The following is a 21,896-nucleotide window of genomic DNA, read 5'->3' as shown; positions in this document are numbered from 1 at the left end:
CACATGATTCACTTAGGATGGTTATATTCCAACTTTCAATCAAAGAAAGTACAAAGTTAAGCCATAATTTTAATGCACACAGCACGACAGTTAGCGCATGAGTCAAGAAAATGAGCCTAAGCATCACAAAAAAAACTATTCAACTTTTCAAGGCAAAAATAGTTCTCGCGAACTCATGGAGAAATTTATAATCCACATGCTCAGGTCTAACTCTGTTGGTATTAAACAAGTCACAGAATGTGCTGAATTTAGTCTCGGTCTTTATATCCTACGCTACTCTAAAAAAAACTAATACCCGGTTCAAACATTCACCCCCGGAAAAGAACCGATAGCCAAAGAAAATCCAAGGGGAATTATTGCCTAATAGATTAAATTTACTAACTACTCAAGGCAAATAAAATATTTTTTTTGTTTTGCTTTTCTTTATTTTTCTGTCAATTTTCTAATACTAACACTAATTTCAAGAATCAAATAAAAATCTTGTTGTATTTTTCTGAGGAACTTAATCCCTCGAAAGAAATGTCCAGGTAGTCCGTCGTCGGGAAAAGTCCTCTATTTTCTGATTTTTTTTAATATTATAATGCTACTTACTACAAATAGACACAACAAGAGACTGAGAGTTACTACATATAGATGAATTTACTAACTATTACAGGCCATTAATTTAGTGAATATTACATCCCCAACAATATCAAAAGCAATAAATATTGTAATAGTTAAGTACATTCATCCACACAAAAAAATGAATAACCTCCACCCCATACTTAGAATCGTGTGTTGTCCCCAATGCACACAAATAAAGTATAGTAGGGTGATGAGAACTCCCTCAAGTCAAGGTGGAGGGCTCCTCCGCGGTCTGCGGAAGGGCATCAACAACAGTGGTCTGGGAAGCCAGGGCGGAAGTAGCGGCAACAACTGAGTGAGTACTTGAAGCATCCACGACATCTATCATGGCCCCATCTGGCCTGGCAATAGAATCCTCACGAATAAGGGACTCGGTCACAGTTCTATCATCACCAAGTGGAGCTGATTTTGTAGCATGTGGCACAACAGTCTCAATAGCCATGGAGGATGGAGACTCAGGGACTATTAGATGAAAGTAGCTGTGAGATATCTATATCTGTATGTTGAACCAAAGCACGGAGGAGTAGTGATACCTCCCTCATCATTGTAGCCTGCTAAGCCTGAACTAGGCTTAGATCTGCATGAGTCTGAATCAACTCACCTCTAGTGGCACTCAAATATGCACAAGTCGCGATCAACTCAGCCATGTTCTCTTGCATATCAGCTTGCATTTGCTCAAACAACTGTTGAATAGTGAACTTAGAAGCCCTTCCCATGTTCAGCTCTAGTACATGAGTAACATCATATGGTCCTAGAACTTTAGCCTCGATGTCATCATTCTCCTTATTCCATAGTACTCCCATCTCGGTCAAGTAAGTCGATAGGGTATTCGCAAAGAACAAACCTCCACTTGTAGTTCATCCTAGTGTGTTGCATCTGGTCGTGCATGATGGCCCCCAAGTTGAGCGGGATCCCCTCCAATAAAGCATACAACACTAGTGCTCGGTATCGAGGGACATTAGTTTTGTGTTGGCATGGCATCAGGCGGTTGCATATGAAATTTAGAATCACACGTGCTAATGCGCTCGGGAATTCTTTGGCCAGAGAATGGTACTCTACACTCTCATGCTTCCAAGTTGCATCTTTCCTGGTAGGGCATAGGATGGACTGAATGAGTCAGTAATCAGGCTCTTTGCATATAGAGTCATACATGTCCGTTAGTGTGTGTGGCACCCCTAATAACTCGCTCATAGCTTCAGGTGAGACATTGATATCCACTCCTCATACTCTTACAACGTTGCCCCATGAGTTACACCAATTGACGTAAAGCTCTCTGACAATAGTAAGGTTGGCCTTGTCGTGGCCCTTCAAGATAGATCCCCATTGTTGCACCTCTCGAATTGATTTAAGGAAATCTAGATAATTTTTATTCACTGCTTCAATGTTGATCGGCTTTTCTGGAATATATTTCTTCGAATCCAGGATCTTCTCATAAGCTCGGAAAGCCTTTTCACTAACAAAATTCTTCTCCCAAGCAGCTCGGTCAATTGGTTCACCCTCATCTTCGTCGCTCATGTCGACACGTATAAACTCATAGTCCGAATCAGAATCGGACTCAGATTCTGAGGTAGCCTTCTGCTTCCTTTTATCTTACGGGTCACTCTGCTTGGAGGATTTGGTCTGGTGCGTCACAGGTTCTCTGATATCTATCCCCTTGTTTGGCGGATTTGCTGATGTCTTTGTGGTACCTCTCTTCACATTCCTCCTTCTATTGGCTCCTCCTCTTCTTGCTTTGATTCATCAATTAACTGCCTAGTCTATAGTGCCTTCACTTTCTTAGTCCGCTTTCTTTTGTTTTGTGGATGTGGAGTACCTGTTGCCTTTCTGGTAGGCTTTTTGGGCGATTGCTTGTCATTATCTCATTCTTGTTGCTTGGATGTTTTGCTTGTTGCCGCCATTGTGAACCTATGTACCTGAATAACAAAGAGGTCAACCATTAGCTCTCAAAACAGTGAAGTTTCACGTATGACGTATCTGTGCAAAAGTGTGCACTGCCAATCATCCGCACACTTATTCCATTCAGTACTTCATTCAACATAGTTCATAGTTTTCAGCCGTAAGCACTCATCTGGTGGCGAACTAGTGAACTATGCACTTATAGATATAATTATTCACAATGAGAGATAGATCTGAGCATTGCTCAAAACATGTTCAATTACATACAACAGCCCATTCGACCCACACTTATTCTCAAGATATATCAATACGCATAGAGCGTACAGAATTCAAATTGAGTAACACTTTACAATACAAGAAGTCAAGCATGTGCCGGATGTTCAGTTTATTAGGACAATCTACCACAGGCTCGAAACATTCCGACAATGCTGTACACAATCAAGCAAACGACCCAACACTTATTCACTAGCATATACTAGTGTCACTCGGTTACTGAGACTTCGCCGGCACCTAAGTTTACCTCACAGGCAATTCGTCGAACATGTGGTGTGCAACAATTTTACCTAGTTTTTTCTATCAGTTGGGCAATTCTATTAACCTCCCAAAATTAATGAGATGAAGGGAGTTCTAGTTTATCATCTCTCCAACATCACAACCAACAGAAATGACAGCCCCACGCCTCAACCTTTTTCAGTTCCCCTCTTAGTCACATGTGTAATATTCAAATTGGCAAGTCCTAACCTAGGGGAATTTGGGTTGGGGATTCTACTGCTACCAACGAGAGAAAGAGAAGAGATAAGAGTAGAGAGAGAGAGGGAGATGAAGAACGTACCTACGCTTCTTTCGAGTAGCAGCAGTGCGAGGCGGTGTGTTTGGGGTTGAGAGGAAACGGGTAGCAGAGGGAGTTGGGGGTTTTAGGACCTGTGGAGTGTAATACAAATATAACACTTACATGTTGCTTTCTCGCTTGGATGCGACTCGTCCCAAGTGATTTCTTTTGATTTTGATAGATGTCGTTGTGGATGCTATGGGCAGACTTCACTGTCTTGAGCAGTTGGCCGTCAATGTTTCACGCTGAGGGGGATGCGACGCATCCACCCTGTTTTTACCATACCTGGAGCTTCTTTTTTTTTAATAAATACATACAAGAATTAATTCCTACAAAAAAAATAAAAAATTAAGGAACTCCTAACAAAAATCAAAAAAATCAAAAATACAAAACGAATGAAAAAAAATGAACAAACTACGAAAGCAAAAGAAAATGCTTGGGTTGCCTCCCAAGAAGCGCCTGATTTAACATCGCGGCACGACGCAACTTGTTCTTCACGCATCAGCCAAGTTCTGCAAGGTCTTGTGACGTGCAATGTCAACACCCCAATAGTGTTTTACTCTCTGGCCATTTACCAAGAATGTCGCATTGGAACTCGTATCACGCAATTCTACCACTCCATGAGGATGCACACTAACCACTCCAAAAGGACCCGCCCATCAAAATTTAAGCTTTCCGGGGAAATGCTTCAACCTCGAATTAAATAACAGAACTTCTTGACATGGCTCAAACTCGCGATGTTGGATGTGCTTATCATGCCACCTCTTGGTCTTTTCTTTATACAATTTGGCATTTTCGTACGCGTGCAATCGAAACTCATCAAGCTCGTTGAGTTGTAGCAACCTCTTCTCTCCGTCTAAGTCCATATCCATATTTAGCTTTTTAATCGCCTAATAGGTTTTGTATTCAAGATCAACGGGCAAGTGGCTCGCCTTCCCATAAACTAATTTGTACGGAGAAATACCTATGGGGGTCTTGTATGCAGTGTGATATGCCCATAACGTGTCGTCCAGCTTTCCGACCCAGTCTTTCCTATTTCCACTTACTGGTTTCTCCAAAATCTACTTCACTTCTCTGTTTGACACTTCCACTTAACCACTCGTTTGGGGGTGATAGGCGGTGGCAACCTTGTGCTTAACTCTATACTTTTCTAGAACATTATTCAACAACTTGTTACAAAAGTGAGTTCCTCTGTCACTTATCAACATCCTTGGAGTCCCAAAGCGTGTGAAGATGTGCTTCTTTACAAATTTTACCACTACCTTTGCGTTATTAGTAGGAAGAGTAATGGCCTCCACCCACTTAGACACATAGTTGACTGCCACCAAGATGTACCTGTGACTATTAGAGTATGGCAACGGTCCCATGAAATCAATCCCCAAAACATCAAAAAGCTCTACTGCCAGAATATTTTGCAAGGGCATCTCGTGCTTCTTCGTGATCGTTCCAGTTCTTTGGCACCTGTCACACTTTTTAACAAAGGCGTGTGCATCCTTAAACAATTTTGGCCAATAGAAACCTAATTGTAGCACATTTTGGGTGGTTCTATACCCACTGTAATGACCTCTGTATGGAGAGGCATGGCAGTCATGCAATATTGCGTTCATCTCCTCCTCAGTGACATACCTTCGTACCAACTAATATGCGCAGTGCTTATATAGGAATGGCGCATCCCACATTTAGAGCTTCACATCATGTAGAAACCTTCTTCTACTATCGGGTGTCAATTCCGGTGGTGTCACCCCACTTGCAATAAAATTCACATAATCTGCATACCACCGGGCTTCACTTGAGGTGATTTCTAATAACTGCTCATCAAGACATGTTTCTGTGATCAACCCTCCCCCCTCCCCCCAAGTTACATGGTTTCGATTTTCTAATCTGGACAAGTGATCAGCCACTTGATTCTCTTTTCCTTTTCGATCTCGGATCTCCAAGTCAAATTCTTGCAAGAGGAGGACCTAACGAATCAGCATCGGCTTGGCGTCTTTCTTTTCAAACAAGTACCTTATAGCTGAATAATCTATGTAGACTATGACTTTGGTTCCCACTAGATATGATCTGAACTTGTCAAATGCCCACACCACTGCAAGCAACTATTTTTTAGAAACAATGTAATTCAATTGGGTTGGATTCAGAGTTTTGCTCGTATAATAAATGAAGTGAAAAATTGTATCCCTCCTTTGCCCCAAAACCGCTCTGATTGCTATGTCACTCGCATCGCACATCAACTCAAATGGCTGCACCCAATCCGGGGTAATGATAATTGGTGCAGTCACCAATCTTCCCTTCAGCTCCTCAAATACTTTCAAATAGGCATCATCAAACTTGAAGGGTATATCTTTCTCAAGAAGCCAGCATAAAGGAGAAGAAATATTTGAAAAATCTTTAATGAAACGCCAATAAACACCTGCATGGCCCAAGAAACTGCGAATGCCTTTGACAGATGTCGGTGGGGATAATTTTTCAATCACCTCCACCTGGGACCTCAACCAAACATACCAACCAATTCTAAAACACCATACGAACTTAGGCGAGCCCTCAAACCACATCAAACAACGCTAAAATCACAAATCATCCTCCGATTCAAACTTAAAGAACTTGAAACTTTCAAATTCGACAACCGATGTCGAAACCAACCAAACCACGTCCGATTGATCCCAAATTTTGCACACAAGTCATATTCAACATTACGAACCTACTCTAACTTCTGGAATTGGAATCCGACCCCGATATCAAAATTTTCACTACAAGTCCAAATCTCTAAAAATTCGACTTTCGTCATTTCAAGCCTAAATAAGCTACGGACCTCCAAAACACAATCCGGACACACTCCTAGGTCCAAAATTACCCAACGGAGCTAACGGAACCGACGAAACTCCATTCCGAAGTTGTCTTCACACAGTTTCGACTACGGTCAAAATCTTAAGACTTAAGCTTCCGTTTAAGGGGGTAAGTGTCCCAAAACACTCTGAAACCAAAAACAAAACCTCCCTGCAAGTCACATAAGCAGAAAAAGGTACGGGGAAACAGTAAATAGGGGATCGAGGCTAATACACTTAAAAAGACCGGCTGGGTCGTTACAATGCTCCCCCCTCCCGATATTACCTGTCTAGATGTTCATTGTTGTTATTTGTATATACATTGTTAAATTGTACAGGTTGATTTGTAGGTGTCTTGTCTTAGCCTCGCCACTACCTCGTCGAGGTTAGGCTCGACACTTACCAGTACATAGGGTTGGTTGTACTGATACTGCACTCTGTACTTTCTGTACAGATTTTGGTACCGACTCGGGTTGATCGAGATTTTAGCTGTTGGACCCGCTATCCGGAGACTCAAGATAGATACGTCAGCGTTCACAGACCTTGAAGTCCCCGTCTATCTTTTCTGTTTTGTTGTTTCTTTCATTCAAACAGTTGTATTTCTCTCAGATTATTACTTGTAGTGAATTCTAGAATGCTCGTGAATTGTGACTCCAGATCCTGGTGGTAGTAATTAATGCAGTTTTAATATTATTCTGCACTCGTTATATTTCATCTTAGCTTATTTGCTGTTATTACTGAATGGAATAAGGATTGGTTTAATGATTCTCTAACGTTGGCTTGCCTAGCAAGTGAAATGTTAGGCGTCATCACGGTCCAGACGATGGAAATTTCGTATCGTGACATTCTAGTAGTGGTGTATTATTTTACAAAATATGTGCACCATTCTTTCTTTCATTGGTTGCACTCAGAAGCCACCCCACACTTAGTCCCTTCTTACTTCTTTAAGCGCTCATTTTACAATTAAAGTGCTTTGTGAGGTAAAAGGATCAAAACAAGATTAATTTAGAACAAAAAGGGTATAAGCTTGTAATGTGGGTGCCAAATAAAAGTTTATAGGCTCAAAAAGTGTTAACTTAGGATAAATTTTATTTGTGATAAGCATTTGAATTCAAAAGGATCAAATAAAGCCTAAAATCATTTTTCAAACCGAGTATCACCTAAAATATTGCCTTAACTCACATACCGGGCAAGGTTTAAACATAAGTACAATACATAGACTACATAAAAAATCTTACCACACATGGCACATGACTCGCTAATGGACGGTCTCATTCCAACTCTCAACTAATGCATGTATTCATGAAGCCACGAGATATTAAACACAAAGCACAAAGTGAACACAAGTCAGGAAAGTGAGACATAAGTTTCAAGACATGCAATCCAAATACACAAGGCAACATGAACGACTTCAACACATAGGGAAGATTCTACACATGTCAAAGCTTAAATATACTACTAACAAACAAGTCAAAGGTGCCTAGGTTTATCTTTATTCCTCCATTTATTTTCTACATCCTACTCTAAAAATAAAAGAATTACTACCTGGTTCAAGCTACATCCTACGCGAACGCGGACCTCTACTTCCTCTAACTTACATGATCACAACTCATCCCATGCAATCGCGAAGCACAAACGCGTGACGCCCAATTGCCTCATTTTCCTCTTCGCGAACGCGGCCTAGCCCACGTGTTCGCGATGCACAGTCTTCCCTAAGTCACGCGATCACATATCCATGCACGCGAATGCGTAGAGTAAAGTACTCCACTACCCAATTAAGCCTACACGATCGCGGAACTTCTTACGCGATCGCGGAGAAGAAAACCAAACATGTGCACCAGAAAACTTCAGAAAAATACCAAGTCCAAAAACTGATCTGTTAACCATCCAAAACTTATCCGAGATCACCGGGACCTCAACCAAATACACCAACAAGTCCTAAAATATCATACGAACTTATTCAAAGCCTCATATCACATCAAACAACCCTAAAAATATAAATCATGCCCCAATTCAAGCCTAATAAAATTAAGAAATTTCAACTTCTATATTTAATGCCGAAACCTATCAATTCAAGTCCGATTGACCTCAAATTTTGAACACAAGTCATAAATGACATAGAGAACCTATTCAAATTTTCAAAATTGAATTCCGACCCCCGATATCAAAAAATCAACTCCCCGATCAAACTTCCAAGCTTAATTTCTATTTTAGCCATTTCAAACCTAATTTAACTACGGACTTTCAAATAATTTTTTGGACACGCTCCTAAGTCCAAAATCACCAAACTGAGCTATTGAAATTATCAAAATTCTATTCCGGGGTCGTTTATACATAAGTCAATATCCGATCAACCTTTTTAACTTAAGTTTTCAACCTTGAGACTAAGTGTATCAATTCATTCCAAAATCTCTCCGAACCCAAACCGACTACCCCGACAAGTTACATAACAGTTATAAAGTACAAAATGAGTAGTAAATGGAGGAATGAGGCTTCAACACTCAAAATGATCGTTCATGTCGTTACAGTTATGGGCTATCTCACATTCATATTGTATTCTTCAATTGAATTGACTAACTAATTCATCTACCTTATTGGTTGTTAGGGTTAATATTGCTCATAAGAATATATCGAGTTCTTACACGCCTATTCAAGCTAACCTAACGCCTATATGTTTATGGAATTAGAACTAACAAGAACGCATTTATAATTCATGTACATCAACCAAGCGAGACAATTAGGTATATGTCTATCGTAACTGCAAATCCGTTCCCCCATGTCCAGGTTCAAGAACTTGCTCTAGTCAATCCTATGTGCAATCTAGAATTTTCACTTTCGAGTTTAATTCTAGATTCGTTGATAGTATTCAATTGATGATCAGGCAATTAAATAATTAAGCGCGGGATTGAATAAACAAACCAATATGATAAATCAAGAAAGCAAAATTAATATCCGAAAAATAATATTCATGAAAGAACCACAACCCTAGAACGTGAAGTTTAGCTCCATATAGATATGGTAGCCAAACAACAAATCATACAAATAAACATAAAAATTACTAAGTTTGGTAGAAGAAAAGTTGAAACCCGGCCTCCATAACGGCTTTGTGCTCTCCCTTCGTCAAAAGTTACTCTAAAAAACGTTTTACTCTCCAAAATAGGTTTAGAACCCCTTTATACAAGTTGGAGCCGTGTAGAACCGAAATAACCTTTACCCATTTATACTTCTTTTTAATTGCTACCTAACTTCTGCTTCGTTTCTCATTCTTTTCCTTAACTTTTCAATTCTTTGCATTTGTTTCTTTTATAATGTCAACCTTTAATCATTATATATTTAATAATTAAATAATCATGAATCTATTATTGTAAGGTATAAAATACATATAAAATTTCTACTTTGATTCAAATTTTATCCTCAAAGTATAACAACAACAACAACAACAACAACAACCCAGTATAATCTTACTAGTGGGGTTTGGGGAGGGTAGTGTGTACGCAAACCTTACCCCTACCCCGGGGTAGAGAGACTGTTTTCGATAGACCCTCGACTCCCTCCCTCCAAGAACTCTCACCTTGCTCTTGGGGCGACTCGAACTCACAACCTCTTGGTTGGAAGGAGGGTGTTCACCACTAGAGTAACTCACTCTTGTCATCTCCAAAGTGCCTATGCATAAACTAAACCCAATTAAACACAAACATAATATAATTTAGCATTAAAATATTAAAATATAAGGTAAGTAATGCAAAAAATATAAAATTATACCCAGACATCAATAAGGAAAGGTTTTTTTGGAGGTAACCCCAGTCACCTACAATTTATAGCTTGTTTCTTTGGCCATGATGTCCAAAAGATACAGTAGAAACATAGGTCGCTCCCAATATTTACGTCAAATCAAATAACTTTGTTTTAGTCATTAAAGGTAACGTGAGAATATATATTACTTAACTATGCTTAAGTGATAAATAGGCGTACGAAAGAACATGTGCAGAGCTATAGTATTACATATTGATTTGGACTTTGGAGAAACCTAATAAATTTTGTTTAAATCTTATATTTTTATTTAAAAAATTCATTAAATATGTATAAATATATAATTGCGAACCCAATAACTAAAATAAACTACGAATTCAAACACAAGTTCAGAACCCTTAAAATGATTCTGCCTATGTAAAAACAAATATCTTGCATTCTTGGTTTGATGTACATATCAAACCAATGATAATGATAATTTTGTTACTTAAATAAGGCAATGGTATGATCTTCTTGTCCTTGATATGAAGCATCGCTTGGATGGAACATCCAAAACCTAAAGCTGACATTAAAATCAGAAATTAATAATATGATCAGTTTTGGCTATTCAAAAACAGATCATGAAAGTGTGTTTCCTTACAAAAGTCGAATCAAATAACAAAAGAATATTTGGTAAACGTTTTGACTTCTACTTCACATGTATATGTTTTTGATGACTCCCTATTTTGATTTTTTAATACTTAATTCTTATCTTAAATACACTTTAACTTTTGTGCATTAAATCAAGTTAAGTTGACCTATAATGGCATATATACTTAAGTTACAATTTGACTTGCTAAAATGAAAAATATTCAAATTTGCTTCGGAACTATACAAAATTATCTAATTTTATCCTAAGTTAACAGTTTGGTCAGATGAGCCATTGCCATTAGCAAAAGAGTTCACCTTTGTCCTTATTCACCAATAGAGCCTTACTTAAGGGAAAAATGCTCAAATTTTCCCCTGAACTATTCGAAATTATCTAAAATTTGTCCTCCGTCAATAATTTGGGTCAGATGACCCCCTGCCATTAGCAATAGTTCGGGTCATATGAGCCCATGCCATTAGCAAAAAAGCTCACATGCCTTATTCACCGACGAAACATTAGTTATATGGTTTGCCCATGAACTATGCGAACATGTAATTTTTGCCAAATATATGAATTACTCCTAAAAATCTCAAAAAATAGCTTTTAATTATTTTATAAAATTTTAGGAATTTTTCTATATTTTACTTGATTTGTTTTGTGCGTATTTGTGTTTGGTGCATTTTAGTAGCATTTTAAATCTTAAAAAATAACAAAAATATTTTTATTGCATAATTAATTTCTTTTGTAAAATATTAAAATACCAAAAATACATTAGGCACTTTACATGCATTATTAGTTAAATAATTTAGTTAATTGTTAGAAAAATAGTTAAATGGGTTAATTTTGCAAAATAGTTTTAAATTAGGTGTTGTTAAGATAAGTGGTCAATTTTGAAAATAAAACAAAGAAAGGAAAGAGGGGTCTGCCGAATTGGGCCAGTTTTAGCGGCCCAATCCCCTCAGGTGGAGATCATTCCCTAGACAAAAAAAACCCTAGCCGCCCCTAACAGACCCTCCTCTCTCACGCTTTCTCACACGAAAAAAGAAGAAGCTGAAAACTCAAAATTGCTGCAGTTCGAATTCAATATTTAGATCTGGAAAATAATTTTTTTTAAAAAGAGTTAAATATCTGAAAGCAGCAGAGTTTTTTTTTCTTTCAAAGCTGTAGCTATTTTCAGTTGATTCCAAAGGATTTCCTCTGTCATTTTCTGGGTTCTTCAAGCTGGATTCCATCTGCCTTTTTCTGCTATAGCAACTAGCTGAGCTCATCGTTGGGTTTTCAACCTTCATTTGGTCTTAATTTCTTCTCCTGTGCCGTTTCGAGGTAATTTATCTATTGCCTCATATATTTTTTCTAATGTGCTGAATCGAATGACTTATGATGAAATGATATCGTATGGTAATGAGTTTGAGATGTAATTGCCAGATCTATATTATTAGTGCTTTGTGTTTGTTAAATCAGAATCAAATGAGTTAGATCTTTGTTTCTCCAAGGAAAGTTCCTCGCAGAGCTTGAGAGATTGAAAACATTTAATTACCTCATATTTCCATCACAAAAATATCTATTCACCTGATAAGAAAAGGAAACAGAAAGAACCCGTCTTTTACTATTTCCATTTGGAGCAACAATTGCATCACGGATCGTAAAGACATCAAAAAACGTATAATGATGCAGAAGATCTAGACCAAGTTTTAGTTATATCAGTAGCAAAGGAAAGGAAGCAGGAACATCTGGGTTCGTTATTTTATTCAGATCATAGAGAAATTACAATCTTCAGCTGAACTCTTTTCAAGAAAAATTGTAGAATCAATTCAATGTTGAAGATATTGGTTATGTTTTAAATGGATGACGGGAAATGGGCAAGTAGGCAAGGAAATTTTTTCATACTTATACATTTAAAGAACCATTCATCACACTTGAAACATTTTAGGTCCGCCACTTCAGGAAAAATCAACCAAATTAATGAAGTGCAGTGCTAGCTATGGTTATTGATATTGATAGGGTGAGAGTGTTGGTTATAGTTAAAAATGATGGTAGTGGGAGCGGTAAAAATGATGGATGGTGGTAGTCGGTAATGATGGTGGCTATGATTGAGCATGGTGGGTGGTATTGTGCTAGTTGATAATGGTAGGCGTTGACGGCAATTAATAATGAATATGTATGATAGCATCTTAATGAAATTAAGTAAATTTTATAAATTTTAATGTGAAGTAAAAAAAATAAACACACTTAATTATTAAGATCTGAATAATTAAGATTCGGACTTTAAAAACAAACACACTTCTGAAATTTGAAAAGATTCGTATCGCAATTAAGTGCAACCAAATGAGGCCCTAAAATAAAAGAAGAAAAAACTAAAAGTTTCATTTGTATTTGAGAGAATACACCTAAAACTAGAAGCAAATTAATTTATGGAAAAATAAAGTTTTTATATCGGGGATTTTTTTTCTTAAGAAAGAAAAATCAAACGAGTTTTTAAGAAGAAGAAAAGGGAAATACAGTACGAGGCATAATTGAATTTTTATAGCAGCTGAGAGGGTTTCCCGCTTGCCAATTCTTGAAAATCCACTCGTAAGTTGCACCCTAATCCCTATTTTTGTGCTATTTTTAGTTGGAGAATCCGAATTTATGAATTGGGTTTCATTGCTTTTCTCTAAATTAGGATGTGATGACTACGTAATTTCTCCCACTAACATGAAGAATGGCTCTCAAGTCCTTTTTCATACTTCTCTGTGATATAAAAACATCAATATTTTAGCATATAAAAAAGTATTGTTTGAAACTATAGTAAAAAAAATCTTACTGTCTGAAAGCCTTATTTTTGGTAACAATATTTAGCTTTTCCAATAAAAGTAAGAAATCCCAAGCCAAGATGAATTCTTTAGCAATGTCTTTTAGCAAAAGGAACCCTTTTTTTTATGACGGTGGTGTCAGGTTCAGCATGCTCACACCTCGGCTATTCCACTGATTACTTGTGGTCGAACAGGTACCGGATGACTCTGCCTACCAACGCTTAGGCAGATATAAAGAAATCGCCTACTTATTGTTTGCCCCTGCTGGGATTTGAACTCGAGACCTAAAATTCTCGTTTTTATGACAGTGGTGTCCGTTGCTCCCACTGGTTACCTGCTACCTCCCACCAGAATAGGTACTGGATAACTTCGCCTACTGGCTTAGGCATATGTGAAGAAATCACCTACTTATTGTTTGTCGCTCCTGGGATTTGAACCCGAGATCTCATGGTCAAAGAAAAATTAAAAAGAGGAGTCACGTGATAAATACTAGGAGCCGCTAAATGGAAAACATAATTGACGGATGTATTTTGTTTAACTATGGGAAGCTTAAAGGATGTTTCGATGTTAAGTGACGTATTTTAAGGATGTCATTAAAGTTAGAGTGAAACAATAGAGATGGTTTTATTGATAGAGAGCTTACTGCCTCGCGCGTTATAGTTGCGATTGTTATCATGGAAATAGAGTTTATTTTTTCTAGTCAAAGGGTCAACTCTTATGGATTCTCTATGAATTTGGAAGATTTTTGGATCTGAAAATATGGAAACAGGTTTCACAATTGCCTTATCTTGATCATTTTAGTTTGCGCAAACGGCTGTGGTTGAGCCATAAGTTTACTTTAAAAATATCTGCTGACACCATCTCCGTGTACGATGAATGAAGTGAAATTCATCGATCGATCGTAAAAATCCACATGTATAGCTTATGCAGTTCTTAGCCACACTTCATTGTAGTTGGACAAAATTGAGACACCCCTATCACCTCAGCCCTGGGTAGGAATAGTTTAATTATAATTCAGCAACTTTTTGGGGAGGAAGATGATGGGACATTGCATCCACACACCAAACAAGACAGTTTTTCTTTCGACGAACAAACAAGGCAGTCTAGTAAGCTAGACTTTGACCCCCTCCCCAAAAAAAAACCCAAAAGGAAAAAAAGAAGTTCCTTGTATGCTTTCTTAAAAAGAAAAATAACTTGGTATTGTTTAACAATGGATCCATATGAGCCATGTCTGATAGTCTTTCTTTTGCAAATCCATCAATTTTAGCCGCTTCACAAGTGTGTATTTTTGTTTGTCAAACTTGGTAAATTTTTTGGTGTATATCTTACTACAGATTAAGGAGGCATGTTTTATTTGAGTGAAATAGAACACACACTGAGATTGCCGCCTCATCTCCTAAGTCTTCCACTCAATGAATCAATCCGGGGAGAGCTTGAGGGTCTCTTTGTGGATAAGGTTTATTTTCTTCTCTATTGATTCTGCATTTCTGTTTGTTTTGGCATCATTACAAGAGACTAACTTTTGTACATGATGCAAGGTTATTGCAAATTTGGGCCTCTGCATATCTGTGTACGATATTCGCTCCATAGATGGCGGTTTTATCTATGCAGGAGAAGGTGCCTCAACGTATACGGTATTCTCGTTGTTACTGCAATTAATTATTCTTTGTTTAACTTATACGGATTGCGCAAACAGGTGTCATCGACCCTCATGAGAGATTCCATTTTCCATCTCCCTCTGATTATTCTTTTCCTGGAGCTCGTTGAGACTGTTTCCGGGTTAATATAAAACAATTTCAACTGATAAACTCTTTGGCATTATGAGCATCAGTGCTCCGTACTGGGAATTGGAAGTGCACTATTTCTTGCTATATCCGATGTCTCACCATTAGAAAAAAAAGCTCCTTATCCTTGTTTTTACCTACACAGAATGTTGACCTTTCTATTAGAGGAAAAATGACGAATCCTGGCTCGACAGCATAATAACCAAAGAGTCTTATGTGTCAACCATTTTGTCTACTATTGATTTTTCATTGAAGGTCAGAGTTAGAAATATAGATGATATCTACTAGTTGGGAATAAGTTTTAGACTTGTTAGAGAAACTCCTAATATAGTGTTGTTGTTATTATTATTATTACTATTATATATATATATATATATATATATATATATAACACTTATCGCTTTTAATTTATTTGGTATTGATGATGATATGAGTTGAGCTTAAATGAAGATGGGAGGATTCATGTTGTCGCTGACCCCAAACAAAAAGTATCCAATAGTTTCATCCTGTAGAGCTAGAAAACTTTATTTGTGCCAAACAAAAAGTATTCTCACCAACAGCCTTAAAATTGATAAAGGACAATTCCTCACCTTGATAAAAGACCAATTAGGTTTTCGAGTGTGTACTATCATTTGACGAAGCAGTTGTTGGATTCTACATAGAGCAATGCACTTCAAACTAATCAGCTTTCTATTATTTGTAATGTTTACTGTGATAGCATTTTCGTTAATAGAGAAAAATCATGGTCTTTTGCAGGTCAAGTTTAGACTGATAGTGTTTCGCCCATTTGTAGGAGAAGTAATAGCTGCTAAACTCAAAGAGTCCAATGCAGAGGGTTTACGCTGTAAGCTTGCAGACTGTTTACAGTTTATTTCTCACGCAATTTTCTTTTGCTGGAGTTTCTGTCATATATGTTCTGAGGCATATTTAGCCAAGTATATTATTAAATAAATGTTGTTTTTTCCTAATTGTTGCATTCATACTTTTTGACTAAGGAGATCTTTTCCTAAATAGTTCGGCAAGCTTGATAGATAAATGAGATTAAGTGGGCGTTTGGACATAAGAATTGTAAAATTCCAAAATAGGGGGAAAAAGTTTTTCAAGTGAAAATGGTATTTGAAATTTAGAGTTATGTTTGGACATAAATATAATTTTGGATTGTTTTTGAAGTTTTGTGAGTGATTTGAGTGAAACAACAACCCAGTATAATCCCACTGGTGGGGTCTGAGGAGGGTAGTATGTACGCAGACCTTACCCCTACTCTGGGGTAGAGAGGCTGTTTCTGATAGACCCTCGGCTCCCTCCCTCCAACAACTCCCCACCTTGCTCTTGGGGTGACTCGAACTCACAACCTCTTGGTTGGAAGTGGAGGGTGCTTACCACTAGAGCAACCCACTCTTGTCAATTTTCAAAATGCATTTTCAAGTGAAAATTAAAAATTGTATGAACAAACACTGATGTCCAAACGGGCACTAAGCTATCTACCCATATTACAAATACTTTTTACACTAGGCAATTTTAATGAAAGCAATTTGACTTATAAGAAAAGAGACATAGTAATGTCCTGAATAGTTGGCGTTATTAGTTTGGCAGAGGATAGCTAAGTTTTTTCATCATGAAAGGCATTCTCAGGCTATCATTTGCAAAAATCATGTGCTAATATATATTTTCCTTTTCATTAAGTTTCTTCTGTGATATATAAGGGGTGCATTTCAATGGATGAGAATAATCTCTCAGAAAAAGGCATCTTAATGTTCGTTCAATTTTACGTTTGGCAGTGTCACTTGGATTTTTCAATGACATTTATGTACCCCCGCCTCTAATGCCATCTCCATCACGTTCCGAGCTTGATCCCGAAAACAAGTAAGTTTTTTCTTGTCTCAACATCTAATTTTGTGGTGCGATCCCATCTACTGCTTGGTCTTTCTGAATCATACATCCTAAGTTTCTTTGCATATGGTTTTTTATTGTCCATTTCAGGAACCAAGTCAGATGGATATGGCAGTTTGAGGGACAAGATGAATATCCTATTGATGGCGTAGATGAGGTTTTTAGACCTAACATCTTTGCTATATTGCACCGGCTTGTCAAATGATGTACCTGGAAATTTTGACATTGATTATATAAACTGCAGATTAGGTTCCAAGTTCATAGTGTTAGTTATCCATCCGCACCTCTTGAGCAAGAAAAGGATTCAAAGCCATTTGCACCAATGGTCATAAAGGTACGTCAACTCTTAACTCTATTCCTTCAGTATATTATTTTTTCCGTTCCTACAGTTAAAATGATATAGTCCCATTGCTATTAGCTGGTTAAGTGGTTGTAATGCCCGAGATGCATTGGATTTCTAGTGCCTCTAAACTATGTTGCTCGTACTCTCCGAAACTATCGCCGAGTGCATGTCGGATCCTCCAAAAGTAGTGCATTTTTGGACGATCCGACATGGGTGCGGCAGCATTTTGGAGAGTCTGTGCAACATAGCATCTAAATATGTAAAGGCTTTATCTCATTGAGTGTGGAGAAATGTTATTAGGTTGTTGAAGCTTATCAAGCTTCCTAAAATATATGCTACTCGTAACGAATATATCGTCGAACCATGCTTTTAGCATGCTGTTCATTGTAGATGTGACTTATGTAAACTCCTGATCACACCCTCTCCACTAGTGTGGCAATTACCCTTAAAAATTGGACATTAACTCACTGGTCGATTATAGAGTTTTCGTCACATCATTTACTTCATTTTTGCAGTTTGGTGACTTGAAGGCTGAACTTCTGATTGATTCACATGAGTGTAAATTATGTTACTCGTTATAAAGGAAAAATGCTCTTGCATAAATTGAAACTTCAGCATTTACTCGTGGAATTTGGATGAAGCAACGTTGTTTATCAGTCGCACTAAGCAGCTATATCTTTAAACCATATAAAAAATGGAACGCGGATCTTCAATAAGCATTAGATTGAAAAATTCTCCTATGTTATTCTACTTTCTATAGACTTAGTGAGGAAAAATAGTTTAGTTTATGCTTATTTTTATTAATTCTGGCATTTTTTCTTGTCTGTATATACCAGGGATCTCTTGATGCTGATGGTCTAGGACCTATTTCATGGTGGATATAGCAGAAATTACTGTAGAATCTTTGACAATAAACTATATAATTTTTTTTTTTGTTAAATAGAGAGAAAAACAGAAGGGAGCCTTCGAGCAACGGTAAAGTTGTCTCTGTGTAACCTATAGGTAACGGGTTCGAGTCAGCGTAGACTGTCTACATCACACTCCCTTGGGGTGCAACCTTTCCCCTGACCCGGTGTGACTGTAATTTTGACATCCTGAGAAAGAAGCAAAATGAGCTTCTCTTTGTGTTAGTTCAAATCTCTTAACAGTTTCTCAGTACACTCTTTTCAGAAAGGATGATTCTGCTACTTACGTGTTTCTATTTCTATTTGTGAAGTAATTAATCCATAAATATATGTATTGTTTTTACATATAGATAAATTCAACTTAAAATAGTGTCGGTCACACTGTTTTTCTACTCACATAAGGTAAATGTTAGATTTGCATACACACTATCCTCCCCTGACCTCACTTGTGGGAATACATTAGGTATGTTATTGTTTCGATCACACTGTTTTCATACATGTGGAAGTTAAGTTTTAGTACTAAAAGTTTTACTACAAATTTTATTTCCTTGTAATATATCAAAAGCTATCAACAGTTGAGAACTTTGGGAGAAGCTCCTTCACTAAATACTCAGTAATGTGGTAGTAAGTTGATTCAGTCGGATGAATACTGTCAAAGAAAATATATTGTGAAGTGTCTGTACACACTGGAGATTTTCTTGTACACAAGGGTCCTGCTTCTAATAATCCAGTTCCACAACAACCTTTTTTAATTTCTTCAAATCCTGTCATAGTTATGTAAAACAGAAAGCATTTTAGATTAATAAGAAGAATGAAAAGAAAAAAGAAAGGAAAAAAGGGTGATAACTAATCTAAATGTTGGATGATATTCATGATAAATGCTCAAAAGTTAAGAATTATAAGAACTAAGGGTGTCCTTTGGTTGGGAATAAGTTATTCAAGAACTAATTATACTGGATTAGTTATTTCGGAATCACTATCACACCCTCATAGAGATAAAAATAACACTACAATCCGCGATTTTATCCCAACCAAACATAGGATAAACTCATTTCAAATTTAATCTCGAGATTAATTGTCCCTTATCCTTCGTACCAAAGGAGCCCTAGGTGAATGGTATGAAGGCAATCACGCCTTAACATAATTAAATTCCTGACAAAAAATATTAGATTATTTCTTTCTTTCTGTCTAAGTCTTGGCTGACGGAGTTATTCGATACCTGTGTTGACAGTGGAAGGTAGCATGTACCCCATAAATTTAGTCAAAGTGCATGCAAATTGGTCCTTAATTGAACCAAAAAAATGGGTATTGGCGTACCTATCATTACCATATAGGGGATGGACTGAGTTAGAAGCATATGCTTCCTTTACCGATAGCCGGTATCGAACAACCTGAAAGGCCTCTAAAAGGCCCAGGTAAATACTCCTCCATCCATAATCACCAAAGACTATGGTAGAGTGATAAATACTCCTTCATCCTTAACCAAAGGTCTCAGGTTCGAGAGTGATTATGAAATCGTCTTTGCTAAGGAAGTCTTTTCCCTCAAAGTGAAAATTTCCAACGAGAATTCAAATTAGTTGAATTCTAAAGCAAGTACCGAATATCGGAGGAGAAACAAAAAAAAAACATTGAAAGCTTACCATATTCACGTGGATTATTGATGAGGTCTAATATAGGAGTGTAGATGTCTGCATATAAGATTTTGCTTCCAGGAAGTTGTGCTTGTAAATTTGGCAACAATTTCTCAAGCTTTTGATTATAACACTGAGAATCTGAATTCTCTTTTTCAATGCAAGTTCTATGAAGTGGAGATTTTGCTGTCATTTGAATTGGAAGACAACCAATTGGAGGCAGCCCACTCACTATAATTTTACGACATCCAAGTTCATAAAGTTCCTAGTAAAATAAGGTAGAATATTGCATGTCACATAACAATATATAGAAAGCATTTCTAAAAATTAAATTAATAATGAGGTAATTACAAGTTAATTTAACTATCCCCAAGAGCAAGGTGGAGAGTTTTTGGAGGGAGGGAGCCGAGGGTCTATCGGAAACAGCCTCTCTACCCCAAGGTAGGGGTAAGATCTGCGTACACACTACCCTCCCCAGACCCCACTAGTGAGATTATATTGGGTTGTTGTTGTTGTTAACTATTTGGTGTGTCCTATAAAATGAAACTATCAATCTCTATTAATTTAATGCATGTTTTATGACCTTTTTCTGGTCAGTGTGAATCGAATACCAAATTATTAAACAAAGAAAAATGTTGAAGTTAACTCAATCAAGAATTTTGAATTAACAAAAAAAACACAAATCCTTTTATTATCGACGGTAATCCGCTCGAGCCAAATTGGTCATATGATGACTATTTTACTTATTATTTTAGTATTAAGGTGCATATCCCGCAATGAAATGGAATAGAATAGAAAAAAGTAAAGGGGCAACATTATAGGGCCGTTTTTGGGGGGATAGGCTTGTGAAGAAGCAAGCTTATCCCCGTCCGGACCAACAGCTGCTATGGTTTTCTCATCGCTTCTAACATTTCCTCGGTCTTCGACCCAAGCTGTACAAGGCAAAACTCATCGGTTTTGTTCCTCGGAATAATACGTGTTTTTAGTAGTGTAAAAAATTAATTAAAATAAAATGTACATTAAAGAGTTATTACTCTTGTTTAGAGAATAACCTTGACAAAAAATTGCAGCTTGTTTAGCAGAAAATCTTGGTACTCATTCATGCTAAATTCAACCCTTCTTGTTGGAATATCATAGAAATTAAAAATAAAATCATTACTCCCTGAACTAACAATAACCAAAGCACCTTTCACTATTTTTTCAGCTTCTTTTTCTCCAAAATACCCTTTCAATTTCTCCAAATACTCTTTAAAATATTCTAACTGTTTTCTCATTGAAATTACTCCAGAAATTGAACTTGTTAAATCATCATATCCTGATCCAGCTGATGCAAAACAAACTCCAGTTTTAAAATCATTAGCCATTAAATTTGGCTGTAAATATGGTGGCACACCATATTTTTTCAACTTTAGTAAAAAAGCTAATATATCTGGTACAAGTTTTCCATTTGAAAATCTACCTGTTGGAATATGGTTATAATAGTCTTTTCCATAGGGTGGATGATTGCCTTTGAATAAAGTGAATATATAGTTGTTATTTCCAGTATCAACTGTTGAATCACCAAAAACAAGAATTGATGTGAATTTTGGAATGGATTGGCTTGTAATTGTATTACACAAGAAAATGGCTAAGAAGAAGAAGAAGAAAGATTTTGGTGCCATGGCTTTAAAAGAATTGAACAAGAATTTGTAGTTTTAATATTCCCTCCAAGGGTTCATGGATTTTGATGGTTTAAAGACATGTGATTATGCACACAATTGTATTCTATATATATATATAGCCATATATTTAAACTAATTTTTTTTTATTTTTAAAAGCAGTGTCGCTATGAACGTTTGGCTGCCACAAGCCAGTTATCCATGTGATAACTTTTCTGACACCTCTAGCTCGAATTCTGAAGGTCTAAAGGATCGTTTGGCCACGCGTTCATGGTTCGTATTCATATTGGAAATCAAAATCAAACAAGCTTTTACCCTTCTGTTCCACACGAGATTTCTGTTTT

The 21,896-nt window shown here is 37.0% G+C and overlaps 2 protein-coding genes across 2 annotated transcripts; one reads left to right on the top strand and one right to left on the bottom strand.

Moving 5' to 3' along the window:
* Window positions 1-11,476: 11,476 nt before the first annotated feature.
* On the top strand, window positions 11,477-18,545 carry LOC104095861 (uncharacterized). Its single transcript, XM_009602132.4, has 8 exons — window positions 11,477-11,872; window positions 14,676-14,797; window positions 14,880-14,975; window positions 15,882-15,969; window positions 16,904-16,988; window positions 17,106-17,172; window positions 17,260-17,349; window positions 18,195-18,545. Exons 2-8 carry the CDS (start codon window positions 14,687-14,689, stop codon window positions 18,240-18,242), a joined length of 585 nt encoding a protein of 194 aa, XP_009600427.1. The 5' UTR covers window positions 11,477-11,872; window positions 14,676-14,686; the 3' UTR covers window positions 18,243-18,545.
* A 276-nt stretch (window positions 18,546-18,821) lies between these two features.
* On the bottom strand, window positions 18,822-21,624 carry LOC104095945 (GDSL esterase/lipase At2g30220-like). The gene is made up of 3 exons (XM_009602237.4): window positions 20,947-21,624; window positions 19,904-20,159; window positions 18,822-19,027 (listed from the first exon to the last, which is right to left on the bottom strand). The coding sequence occupies exons 1-3, from the start codon at window positions 21,553-21,555 to the stop codon at window positions 18,822-18,824; spliced, it is 1,071 nt and encodes a 356-aa protein (XP_009600532.1). The 5' UTR covers window positions 21,556-21,624.
* Window positions 21,625-21,896: the final 272 nt, after the last annotated feature.

This window comes from Nicotiana tomentosiformis, chromosome 11 (assembly GCF_000390325.3).
Source record: "Nicotiana tomentosiformis chromosome 11, ASM39032v3, whole genome shotgun sequence".
NCBI lineage: Eukaryota > Viridiplantae > Streptophyta > Magnoliopsida > Solanales > Solanaceae > Nicotiana > Nicotiana tomentosiformis.
This window is presented reverse-complemented; position numbering and strand designations above follow the sequence as displayed.

What these genes read in the sequence shown, in the direction of transcription:
- LOC104095861 (XM_009602132.4), top strand. Translation starts at nt 14,687, where the DNA reads ATGTTTTATTTGAGTGAAATAGAACACACACTGAGATTGCCGCCTCAT. An exon ending in CTATTGATGGCGTAGATGAG is followed by an intron (nt 17,173 to 17,259) that starts GTTTTTAGACCT and finishes TATAAACTGCAG; the next exon opens with ATTAGGTTCCAAGTTCATAG. An exon ending in TTGCACCAATGGTCATAAAG is followed by an intron (nt 17,350 to 18,194) that starts GTACGTCAACTC and finishes TGTATATACCAG; the next exon opens with GGATCTCTTGATGCTGATGG.
- LOC104095945 (XM_009602237.4), bottom strand. Translation starts at nt 21,555, where the DNA reads ATGGCACCAAAATCTTTCTTCTTCTTCTTCTTAGCCATTTTCTTGTGT. An exon ending in AGCTGCAATTTTTTGTCAAG is followed by an intron (nt 20,160 to 20,946) that starts GTTATTCTCTAA and finishes TTATTTTACTAG; the next exon opens with GAACTTTATGAACTTGGATG. An exon ending in CAATAATCCACGTGAATATG is followed by an intron (nt 19,028 to 19,903) that starts GTAAGCTTTCAA and finishes TAACTATGACAG; the next exon opens with GATTTGAAGAAATTAAAAAA.